Genomic DNA, 13,638 nt, shown 5'->3' with positions numbered 1-13,638 from the left:
CTTGTTTGAAGGTTCTGCCATTGACATGATTGCTTTTGTCTTGTCTGGGTTAGCTCTAATTCCTTCGGAGCTGATGATATACCCCAGCATTTTTCCCTTGCTGACCCCAAATACACACTTCTCCGGGTTGAGTTTCAGCCCGGCAGATCTAAGGTTGACGAAGGTTTCCTGCAGGTCCTTGATATGATCTTCCTTGCGCTTGCTCATGACGACAACATCGTCGACGTAGGCTATGATGTTCCTCTGTAGCTGACTTCCTAGAACCTTCCCCATCATTCTGGAGAAGGTTGCTCCAGCGTTTTTGAGACCTTCTGGCATTCTGGTGTAGCAATACGTGCCGAATGGGGTCGTGAAGCTTGCCTTTCCTTCGTCTTCTTTTTTGAGCCAAATTTGGTGGTAACCAGAGAAACAGTCCAGCAGTGAGAATCTCTGACAACCAGCTGCTTTGTCCACAGAGGTATCTATCCTTGGCAAGGGGAAGGAGTCTTTGACACAAGCCTTGTTGAGATCTGTAAAATCTATGCACATTCTCATTTTGCCATTTTTCTTGGGGACCAAGACCACATTTGCCAACCATTCCGGGTATATGACTTCTCTGATGACCTTTGCGTCCAGGAGTCTTTGTACCTCTGCCTTCGCGGCTAAGGTTCTTTCTTCAGACATTTTCCTCTGTCTCTGCTTCTTCGGCCTCATTCTCGGATCGATGTCCAGCGAGTGCTCTATTATGTCTCTGCTGACTCCTTGTAGGTCAGCGGCACTCCAAGCGAAGATATCTTGGTTCTTTTGCAACACGTCTAGCAGTTCGAGTTCCTCCTCTCTACCAAGGGTGGCGGAGATGGTGACCTTCTTATCTGGAACAGCTTCCTGCAGAGGGACACATTTTGTTTCCTCCTGATCAGCTAGGTCTGTTTTCCCCCTTGGCATGTCTGGTGGCTGAGAAGCTTCATGCTGCGTAGAGTCTACGGAGTTTATGTTCCGGAAGGACTTGTAGATTGCCTTCTCTATGTTCCTTGCCTCTTTTTGACTTCCGTGAACCGTTATTACTCCATGGAAAGCCGGGATTTTCATGCACAGGTATCCCATATGGGCGGCCGCATTGAACTTGTTCAAGAATCCTCGCCCGAATATGGCATTATATGGGTAGTGTAGGTCTACCACATCGAAGGTGACGTACTCTGTTCTTGCGTTCTCCGTTGTGCCGAAGGATACGGGCAAGGCGACCTTCCCCAGAGCATGTATCTGTTTTCCTCTGAACCCGATCAAAGGTGACTCCGAAGGTTGGAGTTGGCTTCTACTGAGCTTCATTTGGTCAAAGGTTCCAGCAAATATTATGTCTGCGGAACTCCCTGAATCCACTAAGATCCTGCTTACTCCCCAACCCGCGACATTTGTTGTTATGACCAAGGCGTCTGTGTGAGGGTAGCTTTCCAATCTTAGATCTTCCTCGGTGAAGGTTATTGGGGTTCTGGACCAATCAGTGCATCTCACTGGCCCTTGAACTGCAACGTTGTTGACAAGCCGGAGGTGATCCTTCTTCTGCTTCTTTGTTTGGAACTCCATTGAGGACCCCCCAGCTATTGGCAAGATCATTCCAATCGTGGGCAGGGGTGTATGAGGGCCGATCTGATTATCAGGGTGGGGTTCGGTTTTTGGTTGTGGTGGGGCTTGGAGTAGCTGTAGCTGGTTTGGGGGGGGAGGTAGTGACTGTTGGTGGGGTTGCGGGGTTTCGATGTACGTAATGTGTGGAGGTCGTGGAGGAACATAGTTTGGTGGAAGGTTGTGGTCCGCGGTTTGCTGAGCTGGGCGCCAAGCTGGTAGGAAGGTGGGATAGTAAGCGGAGGCTAGCGCGCTGGGCTGAAGTGGAGCTGGGTGCTGCTGGCTTGAACCTCCGACATATGAATGGTAGAAGGTTTGAGGGAATGTGTGATTTACTTCCCGAGGTTGAGCAGCTGGTATCGGAGGTTGCGGAGCTGACCTGCTCTTGATCCTTTCCTGAGTTTCTTTTGCATCTGGGCAATCTCTGGTGGAGTGACCCTTCTCCTCTCCGTGGAAGAAGCAATACTGTTTCCGTGGTCGCTGACCTTGATTTTTTCGCCATCCCGCATTTCGACCCCCTCTTCCGGCTTGATTGGGTGTGCGTTCCGAGCTCCGCGCTTCCACTGGCGGACGGTTATTTTCCGGCCTGTCATTTTTTGGTTGCTCGATGTTCATCATCTGTCCACCAGCCTCTCGTTGTGGCCGGCGTTCATCCTGGCTGAGGTTCTTCTTTTGTGAATTTCTTTCATTGCTCTGCCTCTTCTGAGAGTTTTGGTCTTCCAACCTTTTGCGGTAGTCGTTGTCTGATCTGCAATACTTCTCAAACTCGTGATACAGCTCGTGCATGGATGCTGGCTTTTCTCTGGCCAAGTGAGCCGCGAAGGGCCCTATGCGAAGACCCTTGATGGCCGCTTCAATGGCAACCTCCTCCGGCACGCCAGGTGCTCTCGCCTTAGTCTGCACGAACCTTTGGAAGTACTCCCGCAGTGCCTCTCCTTGACTCTGGCGACACTGGAACAGGTCCGTGGAGGTTAGTGATTCAACTGCGAATCCCTGGAAATTCGCTAAAATCTTGTCTCGAAGGTTCTCCCATGAATAGATCGACCCGGGTCTCAACATCGAATACCATGCCAAGGCATCTCCCTCGGCTGCGATCACGAAGGATTTTGCCATAACAGTCTCGTTCCCTCCAGCTGAGGCCACGGCTGCCTCGAAACTCATCAGGAACTGGCGCGGATCGGCCTTCCCGCTGAATTTAGGGAGCGTGATAGGTTTGTAGGTTGTTGGCCAAGGCGAGGCCTGCAATCCTTCGGACAAAGGGGAACGAGGGTCCATCGTGCCCCGCCGCATGCCGCCGTAGTTTGTCGGTTGCACATCTGATGTTGGGCCGGCGCTGTTCAGAACAGCGGGCTGAATTGTCGGCTGAGCTGGAGGTTGCAGGCTAAGGATTTCTGCCTGCAGGAGCGAAAGCTGCTGCCTGATCTCGGCCGCTTGCGTCGCGGCTACCGCTGTCTCTTGGCTGGCGGCGTAGGCAGCAGCGATCCGGTCTCGCTCTTGCTGAAGGTTCTGCAATTGTGCTTGCAGCTGCTGGAGCTCTTGCGTGGCCGAGGGTTGCACCGGGTCTGCGGCGGGAGGAGGTTCCTGGCGTGTTTCCGGCTGCTCGTTCTCTGGCTGCTCGCCCTCAGAACCTTCTCCCTCCACGGTCGCGTACGTGCTCCGCACGGCCCTCCTTGGTCTTCCCCTCCTGGAGGGCTCTCCCCGAGGTCTTGTGGTGCTTGTTCTCTTTCCAGCCATCGCAGGTTATAGTTCGGGCCCCACGGTGGGCGCCAATGTTGGGAAGATGCTCTCCGCACTCCCCAACAGTACGGTGAATAGTGAACCTTCTCACTCGGTGCCGTGAGAGGTCTGAGCCCCAACGGGCAGTGGGCTCAACGGTAGGTGAATACAGTGAATGCTCTCCTCTATTAACGGTGGTATCACGCCCCGTGAGAGGTCTGAGCCCCAACGGGCAGTGGGCTCAACGGTAGGTGAATACAGTGAATGCTCTCCTCTATTAACGGTGGTATCACGCCCCTTATATAGGGCCCGGAAACCAACCCAACGACATTTACATAAATGCCCCGTGACGGTGGGGGAATATTCCGGTATATCCTTTCATCGCAGTCTACTGACCCTAATACACTTGCGTAATTTCACATTGCAAACCCTTCGTTCATCCTCTGACTGGGGCCTTAGCAGGTCGGAGGCTTGGATCCTCCGCCCAGTTGCGGATCCTCCGACGCTTTGGTGTCGGAGGTTCCGCAGTCCGGCTGGTCGGAGGTTGCTCGACCCGGCCACCCCGGGAGTTCCTCCTTAGCCTGGTCCAGTCGGAGGTTCCTTGGCCTGGCTGCGTTCTCCCGCCATCCTCGGACCCGGGAGGGTCGGAGGTTCCAATCTTTCCTCGCTCGTGGACCTCCGCCGATGTCTCAGTCCCTGCACACACACTGCACGACCAGACGAGTTGTCAACATTAGCATTTCCCGTCGAAGGATATCCTCCGACGTTTCAGGTGTCGGAGGTTCCTTAGGTGAAGGACAACCTCCGGCGCTACCAGGGGGAAGGATGCAGCTTTTCCCCAACAAGATACTCACAAATGATTTCTGTGGTATAGTGGTGAGGAGGTGTTAGTTCTGAGTTGTAGGTCATCATGAGATCAATTTCTTGGTTTTCTTGAAACCATTAATGGAATTGGACATCTGTTAATCAATTTTCAGAGGCATGTATCTTAAGGTGTCTGCCTTCATTAATTGATTTTTAGAGGTGTTAATGGTTTTTTTGGAGATGGTCTTCGAACCGCCTCTGTAATAGTGATTAACAGTGACGTTTGGTTAGAAGCGGATAGTTTTCCACCTCTGAAAAAATGGCTGCATTTGAAAATAGTTTTAAAAGAAAATATGTTAGTCTCATCAAGTGGTTATGTAAAGTGCATCAGAGACATATTTTTACTAGATACGTCTATGATTAGATATTAGAGAAGCGTTTTGTTTCCGGTCCCTAAATTTGGTATCTTCCTTGTGTTGCTTTGGCATAGTGGTGAACTAGTTTGGACATTGAGGGTTGAAACAAGTAGGTTCTCCTGATTCACTTTCGCATATAATCATCTTTTATATTTTATACATAATTTAGCTTAGATAATCATTTTTAGTCACATAATTACTTTTCGTAGAAAATCCATTTACATAGAGAATTAGAGACAAAATGTGAGCTGTACCACTTAAACTCGACTAGGGGGAGAGACGTTCCCCTGATTTTCGTCTTAAGAAGATGGTGCCGTGACTCGAACCCAGGCTGGCTCAGCCAACCGTTTCTTTAGCGTGTTATGCTGACCAGTTATACCGTGAGAGTGTTGGCAGCTGTACCACTTAAAATTTTGAAAATAATATTATACTAGATTGGTCGTTGGCTCGTGAAACGTAATCAGGTACGTAAGTTAGGTTAGCATCTTGATTGGTCATACATGTGTAAACCCGGAAGAAGATAGAGGATGATGATCTCTTGTTACTTGACACTGTAAAATTAGCAGCCTTTTATTCATCTCATATTATTGTACAATACAATGCAAGAAGAAGCGTAATCAATTTCTCTTTGCCGGACAGCTGAGCACGTAATGCCTATACTCCCATCCGTGTGTGTACACACATAAGAAGAAGAAGAAGAATCATCCAGCCAATGGAAGTAAACCAACTCAAACTACTAGTCGTCACTTGTGTAGATGATGAAGGGCGAAAACTGAAGGACCTCAACAATTAACTAATTAACTAATAATAATCAATAGTAGTATTTCTGGCAGCAATGGTACGGTCGTCGTTGAAGAAAAACGAATCAAGTCATTCACGCTTCTATTAGGCGCCGTTCATCAGCGGCTTCTTCATCTCCCATGCTGTCAGGCTTGACACCTTGACGTCCACGTCACCGTTGTTGAAAACGTAGAGGTGAGCCTCCTTTCCAATGGCGATGGACGGGTAGACCCGTGACAGGATGCAAGTCCTTCCTTTTTCGCCGAAGCTCTCGACCACGGACCGATCGATCTGTAGCACATAGCAGATGCCATGTCGCACAAGGAAACAACAAACAGCAGCAACAAGATATAATAATATAAGATCAGTCAAGTGATAAGTCGTAATCTCCAATTGCTTAATTAGCAGCAGTAGTCAACAATAATTGTGACATTAGTCTGTACGTACCAAGCTTCTAAGAGCAATCTTCCCGCTTGAAATGTCAGTGTCGACGAAGCCGGCGAAGGTCGGCTTGTACAGATCTGGACTAAGCGATGACCTGCATATGCCCAACACACACAACAAGGGAGAAAACACAAGCCATCCCATTCAGTTTTATGCAAACATTGTGCATTTATATGCAAACATTGTGGTTGTTGTGATGCGAGAAGGTGCATGCATGTGGGCATACATACTTGGTGGGGTCGGTGCACATGAGCACCTTGGGCTTGCCGTAGCCGTCCTTGAAGACTCTGAAGAAGACGGCCGTCTTCTCCTGCAGGTCGGCAGAGGCCAACACCCACAGGCCGAAGGGCCCTACGCCGCCCTTGACGTCGGCGCCCTTGACGCCGCACAGCTTCTGCGCGTCGTTGTCGTACGCCGGGTCGAAGGGCTCCGCCTTGTCCAAGCTCGAGATCTCGAAGCTCACCTCCACATCAGCCTGCCATCACAATTCACAAGATCGACCATATATAGGGTGAGCTTCACTCTCCGGATCGAAGAACAAAGCATTTCAGAAAGGAGTCGTAGATTGGCTTTTGTCATCAGTCAATATAATCAGCGGTTACACGAACGTACGTACGTGGCATCAATTTATATGTGGACTGGAAGATTAGTTTGTCTTGGAAAATAACAGGCGTGTGCGTTGGAAGATTCTTGCATTGTGCTCATGTTCTGTCTGGTAGCTAGGTGATTTAATTTGTTACGCGATGTGTGCGTGTGTGACAGAAGAAGATTGTTCAAACTTGAAAATCAGAAAGAAGCTAGTGTTGCAGGGTGTAGGTCAGCAGAGAAGAGAAGGAAGGAGGTGAAAGATCGGCGACGGCGAGGAGCTAGGAGACCCGTCGTATTCCGTTGTTTGCAAGTGGCAGGGCAAGAGACAAGCATCGGAATGGGCTTGTTTAACCTACTAGTACGTAGTAGGGGTTATCGCCGACAAGGCATATGTATGGACCATCGGATCTTGGCTGGACTAGACAGATACTCTGCACGTGGGGCCCTTGACTGCAATGTACGTAGTACAAGTTGCGAAGCTGCTTGACTATGACCAGTACCAGCTACAACTAGTTGTTTGTTGTTCTTGGCCGTGCGTAGTGTGCGCCCGTGATATATATATACTGCGTGCGCGCGCACATGCATGTTACCCTTGCCGCCGTTAACTAGCTAGTAGTGGGTAACTTATTCACATGCATGAAGTTTAACTTGAGAAACAATCTACACCATCGATCGAAATTAGGAGTAAATTAAAACTAACTAACCAACCTGGTAAGTTGCGATGCCTGTGACCTCAAAATGCTCGCCGGGCTTCACCACCTTGCCGCCCACAGTGACGGCCTTCCCTCTGAGCTTCTCGACCTCCTCGATGGGCCACTGCAGCAGCTGCTTCCCGCTGGGATCCAGCCAGATCTTCCTTGGGATCGCCTGTCACAAGCACAAGCACGCACAAGCAGTCAAATATTGTCGTGTTCGTTTAAGCTTATTAGCCGAGTCTATCATCCATTCAATAAGATTTTTCTCTCACAGTAAATTAGCTAACAATACTTCTGTACTTAAGTCGGCGCGGCTGACAGCAGCTATTGCTGATAATGGAGTGATGGCGTACGTAGCTAGCAGTAAAGAAGACGAGACGAGCGAGCGAGCGACGTACATGGATGCCGGCCCATCCCTTGGCCTTGTCGTCGGGGACGCTGTCGGACTCGTTAGCCCACCCGAGGAGCACCCGCCGCCGCTTCGCCGGATCATAGAACGTCTTGGACGCGTAGAAGTTGCCGTAGTCGTACCGGAGCCGGTGGTAGTCGCCGTTCGGATTATCCGGGTAGTACCGGTCCTTCCTCTTATCATACGACCCGATGGTGTAGTAGTCGTACCGCGTGAGGTCGAGGCTGTTCTTGAGCACGTACTTGGCGCCGGCGTCGGAGGTGTCGACCCCGTCCTGGAGCGCCGGGCCGGACACCGGGAAGAAGTCCGGGCACTCCCACATCCCCGTCAGCGCCGAGTGCAGCGGGTGCTTGGCTTTCGTCCAGCGCCGGAAGTCCCGGCTCCGGTACACGATCGCCATGCCCCGGGTGTCCCGCACGCTGCCCACCAGCATCCGCCAGTGCCCGTCGGCGTACCACGCCGTCGTCGGGTCGCGGAACTGCGTCGCGTTGATGCCGCCCACCGGCGCCGCCACCGGGTTGTACGCCGCCGGCTTCTCCCACTCCCGGAGCAGCGGGTCCGACGCGTTCTTGGGGAAGGCGAGCACCTGCACCTGGTAGTTGATGTCCGGGCGGTTGATCCCAGTGTAGAGGATCGCCGGCGTGCCGTCTTGCAGCATCGTCGCCGAGCCCGACCAGCAGCCGTACTGGTCGGAGGGGATGCTCGGGTAGATGGCGGGCTCCAGCGCGATCCAGTTGATGAGGTCGCGTGATATGGAGTGAGCCCACACGATGTTGCCCCATACTGCGCCCTTGGGGTTGTACTGGTAGAACAGGTGATACCATCCCTTGTAGTACATCGGAGCTGCACACACACAGTTACCAAATTCTACGTCGTCAGAGGAATAAGTAGTTTTCTTTTTCTATTGAAGAAGAAATCTAGCTAACTTTCGCTAGTAGAATCTTTTTTATTTCTTTATTTACAGTTGCTCTGTCTATATATACATATGAAGTGAAACTGTGTTGTGTACTTGCGCTGACCGGCTTTTACGCCACTTATTACGCGCTAAACCATATAAGTACTACACATTTATAAGAGTATAGAGACTGTGGAGCCCAGAACCCACACAGGAAAAGGACACCCCTAGGAGCTGCCTCCTCATGTGGAGTCTGCAGGGGCATGCACTATTTTTGAATGTTAGAATTGTCCTTGGCTATTAAAATGCGCCATTTCATCCTCCCACGATTAAGAAACAAGTACAGCTGTTCATGAATCATGATACGTTCAGAGATTATATAGATCTACTACTTAGCAGGCAGCACAACACAGGGATAAGATAAGAATAAGATAACTGTAAGAAACGGGCTGGGTAAAAGAAATTAAAGGCGTACCGTTGGGGTCTGCAACCGATGAGTTCCGCCGTCCCAGCAATCAGAGCCGCCAGCAAGGACAGGGAGACAGAAAACAAACACCATGTTAGCTAGAACAAAGTCTCTGCAGCGACCGTATAGTACGTAATCACAAGAACCATTAGCATAGTAGTACTTAATCAAACACAGAGCATCTGTATTATTGTATTTAACCACCACACGGATTTGATTAGCTGCAAGTGTCTTCGTCGTTTCTCCAGCTACTGTCAAAGCTCAATAGCTTGCAGCTTAGACTTTTCTGGGGACAAGGACAAAGAAAAAAACTGCATGCAGCAAGCTCCATGTGAACAACCGAGCTTAGAAAAGACTAATTTTGATTTCTCCTACATGACTGCATTTCCTTGCTGCTTTTCCAAGATACAGGCGTGATTTTGATTTTTTGAAACATGAGCTAGCTCTCCATCAATCAGATCCCCATGATGGCATGAGGGATGACAAGAGGAGCTCAAATTAGTATAACTATCACTGGCATATATGATTCTCCATTCCTACTCCCTAGCATTCTGTATCCATGGTCTGTGAGACTGTGACACAAGTTAATCGCTTGTAGTACAGCAAACAACACGAGGAACGCATGGGTAGCTTAACTGAAAACACACAGGGAGAGATTAGAAGAGCAAGGCGCAAGGCAGCAGGAGGGGGTGATCATTCCAACTTCAAGATAAGTAGCTAGCGTACCGTTGATCCAGTTCATTGGCGGCTGGAAATGGTACCCTGTCCTGAGCAGGGGGCTGACAATGGAGGCCGGCACCGACGGCGGTGCCGCCGCCGCCTCGGCCTCCAGGCTCCGGTGGACGACAACATGGGAGGCACCGGCGAGCTGCAGCGCGGTGAGCAGCAGCACCGCCCATGGCGCGAGGACCCGTTGCCGAGTCCCCATTGCGTTTCGAGGAAGAGGAACAAGAAGGGTAAGGGACGGTTTTGGATGGGGGAAATGGTGAGGAGAGCAGGCATCGGGTCTGGGAGTTTTTATAGGGAAAAACTACACGTTTTAGCGCGTTCTACTGGTTGACTAGTGGAGTATTATAATCTCCATCCAATCCGATGGCAATATTGGTGCAGTGAGCCTGGTTTCGTGTTCCAAAACCAGCCACACTGATAGAGCGCGCCGTGTCGAGGTGTGGGCCCTTTTGTTTGTCATTGAAGAAACAAATTTAACTACTACTACTAATGCTATGACTTGATCTAGACACATCATGCATCCTTGAAAGACTTCAGAGGTCAGAAAGCAAATTCGTCAGAGTAGTGGTTATCTATTGGATGTATAAAAACATCGTGTGAAAATGATAGAGCAGTTTTTTTATCTTTGTGTTATAATATCACGCTAGGGATGTACATGCATGGCAATTGGCATGCAATGCAAGAGTCGAAAAAGCAGAAGAACAAAGATGAGAATGGGACCAAGCACGTTTGCAAAAAAAATCAATCTTATTATTGTTAATTAGAGGTCATGCTAATCCTCATTATGACAAAAATTAGATTCTAATTTTTTTTCATAATAATTAGAGACATCTAGACTTATTGGGTAGTAGACTCTAATTATTATCACCAATAATAGATAATGGATTTAGAATACTACTGTATAAAAAAATCACGCCCACATCTATTGTATGCCATTTTTGGTGGCATGTAATTTTATAAGACATGCTGGAGCACGTATCGGCTAGTAATAATTATACTAATTGAAAAGACACACTATAGAGCATCAACTCAGTATCTCATAAGCTGTAACTGTATAGTACTCGACGCCGGAAAATAGCAAAGCAACGTGGTTCGGAGTCTGGACATGCTGATAGCCCGGTTGCTGTAGGTCTGCATCAACCTATCGACAGGTTACAGTCTACAGACTTACATGTCCAAGACATCCATTTTGCTCCGGTTGAAGTTTCCGAATTCCGATCCAGGAGCAACGCTGCATAGCTATTAGTAACAATAAACTGAATCAGGGCGGCTGCCAACATGTCATATCTCACAAGCAACGTCAAACCTCTGCAGAAATGTAGTAGGAGTATATAGTGCACAAACACTGCTGCTAGCTGCTGCATCATCAGCGCTGAAATTTGTTTGTTTTTGTGCCATGACCCATGAGATGTTGTGAATCAGCAGCCACCGGATTAAATGCTGGCCCTGAAATAGAGTATGTGGCTCGCGCGCTGGCAAAACACTGGTAAAGGCGTCCCACATGGGACATGGGCACCTGCTGTAGATAGCTTCTGCCTATTCTACAGTATTTGGAGTCCAATCCTGTCTCATCTGGTGCGCCTCCTCCCGCGTAATGAACGGAGATGACCAGTGGCCACCGGCCAGGAGCTTAGCCGTGGACCTGGCGGCTAAGACACCCCGAACCCGATGCATCGTTTCATTTTATTTTACCGTCGACAAGAGTATGATATAATCTACTGTACAGTGGTTTGTATAATTAGGGCTGTTTGGTTACGGGTGGTAAAGTTTACCGTCCGTCACATCGAATGTTTAAACACATGCATGAAGTACTAAATGTAGACTATTTACGAAACTAAAAACATGATTAGAGAGTAATTTACAAGATAAATCTTTTGAGCTTAATTAGTCTATGATTAGACATTAATTGCTAAATAAAACAAAAATGTTACAGTACCTGTTAAACTTTAACAACTCCAACCAAACACCCCCTAGTTACATTGACGAGTGAAAGGAAATTGTTATATTTATTGTTCGTAGCTTAGCTGTAGCAACTAAGGTGTTGTTTGGTTCGAGGCGGGCAACCGATTGTGATGTACGAGATTGGACCCTGAACGCTGGCTTCTGCTTCATCTAGATAAAACCTTTACCCTCATTTTTTAAATCTACTAGTCGTATATGGTCATTTTTCCCCTATGTTGCACCTCATTTATTTAATCAAATGGAAATCCGCAACTAACCTATATTATTGTGCACTATTTTGTGGTGATCCATGTAATTTGATCTCACAAGTCACAACCAATACCAGTGTTTTCTGATCGTCTGATTAATCACGATTAATCATTCTTATCAATCAGCCTTATCAATCATCCTTATCAGTTTGTAGCACTCGATTAGGACCTTCGATTCGATTAGAGCGATCAGAAACCTAATCGTCTGATTAATCACGACTAATCGTTCGATCAGGTCTCCTGACCGATCAAAGTTGACTGGCTGATGGGCTGCTTTTGGCCTGGGCTATATTTAATTGGGTCAGGCCCATTAGGGTTTCTCTTATAACTTCACTCCCACTCTCTTCTCAGTCCTCACTCCCACTCTAGCGGTCACCTACTCAGCTGCTGCTCCTGCTCGTGCTGCTTGCTGCTTGCTTGATGCTTCCTCCTCCCTCTTCCCTACTGTCTGCTTCTTCCTCCTCCTTCCTGCTTGTTGTTGCTTGCTTCCTCCTTCCTCTTCCTTGTTTCCTGCTTTGTCCTCCCCCTTGGACCCTTCTGCTGCAACTGCAAGGTCACCTACTCTCTAGTCTCTACCCCACCTAGAGGCTGCAAGTCCAAGGGAGCACGAAGATGAGCTCCTCCTCTGAAGGTGAGCCATTAAATTGGCTTTGCTCTGTCATCTCCTCTCCACTGCACTATGCTTAAATCTTGATGCTATTTCTTTGGCTCTTTGCTGAACTTGAGTAGATGAAAATCGAAGGCGACAACTTGCAGTGGAAGTCATCATGCTTAACTATAATCCTGAAGGAGGTGCTACTGTAACCTCATCAGTTGCATCTGCTGTTGTTGGTTCAACATCCTCAGCTGCTCTAGATGTTTCATCCCTAGTAGAAAAGGCTATAGCAGCACTGCCTCTAGAACTTGCTGAGCAGGCTAAAGATCCCAAGAGGAAGGCTCGATCTCAAGATCTAGGATGGAAGTATGGTTGGTGGCTAGATCCTATGAAGAAAAAATTATTCAATGCGTTTTCTGTAAGAAGGTAGTGCCTACAGGAATAGGGCGGTTCAAGATGCACTTTGCTGGGGGTTATGAGAATACAGTGAAGTGCCCAAAACCACCTCCAATAGTCCAGCGAGAGATGATTGTTTACTTAAAAGAATACAAAAAATACAATTGTGACACTTTCTGGACATGGTGAACAAGAACAAGAAGGAAATGAAGAGAATGAAGTTACTGAAGTTGAACCAGCAAAAGTACCAAGTTCCGAGACAAGACTGAAGCAAGCATAATCACAAGCAAAGAAGAAAATAGCAGAAGCTCACATCACTTCCTTTGTAGTTGCGGGTCAGACTAAAGCAGCAACTCAAAAGAACACCAATACCAAGTCAGTTAGTGCCATGCTTCGCAAGACACCAGAAGATGTAGTTGCAGAAAGGCATAAATCGAAGACTTCTCAGCCCACTATAGAGCAGTGCACAAAGAAGATAAGGAGGTTAAACAAATGGTTGATGATCATGTAGCTAATTTTTTCTATGAAAATGGTGTACCATTCAATGTCATTAATTCAAGAAGTTGGGAGATAATGCTTGAATCCATTGGGCAGTATGGACCTGGTTACCGCTCACCAATCATGCATGACATTAGGGAACCTTTGCTTGAAAGGGCTATCAACAAGATAGTAGAACTACGAAAGAAGCACGAAGAGAGTTGGAAAGAATATGGGTGCACTCTCATGTCCGATGGTTGGACGGATACGAGGCACTGCCATATAATAAATTTTCTTGCCAACAGTCCAACAGAGACCTTCTTCCTAGGTTCAGTGGATGCTTCAAGTGAGATAGCAACTGCACAAATGCTAGCAGATTTGTTAGAGCAATAAGTTGACCAGATTGGGAAGAAATATGTGGT

At 48.2% G+C, this 13,638-nt stretch overlaps 1 protein-coding gene across 1 annotated transcript; it reads right to left on the bottom strand.

Annotated features, from left to right (window-relative positions):
• On the bottom strand, window positions 5,078-9,816 carry LOC110434887 (beta-fructofuranosidase, cell wall isozyme). The gene is made up of 7 exons (XM_021459751.1): window positions 9,536-9,816; window positions 8,819-8,827; window positions 7,438-8,291; window positions 7,053-7,211; window positions 5,987-6,231; window positions 5,760-5,850; window positions 5,078-5,603 (listed from the first exon to the last, which is right to left on the bottom strand). The coding sequence occupies exons 1-7, from the start codon at window positions 9,735-9,737 to the stop codon at window positions 5,418-5,420; spliced, it is 1,746 nt and encodes a 581-aa protein (XP_021315426.1). The 5' UTR covers window positions 9,738-9,816; the 3' UTR covers window positions 5,078-5,417.

Source organism: Sorghum bicolor, chromosome 4 (assembly GCF_000003195.3).
Source record: "Sorghum bicolor cultivar BTx623 chromosome 4, Sorghum_bicolor_NCBIv3, whole genome shotgun sequence".
Classification (NCBI taxonomy): Eukaryota; Viridiplantae; Streptophyta; class Magnoliopsida; order Poales; family Poaceae; genus Sorghum; species Sorghum bicolor.
This window is presented reverse-complemented; position numbering and strand designations above follow the sequence as displayed.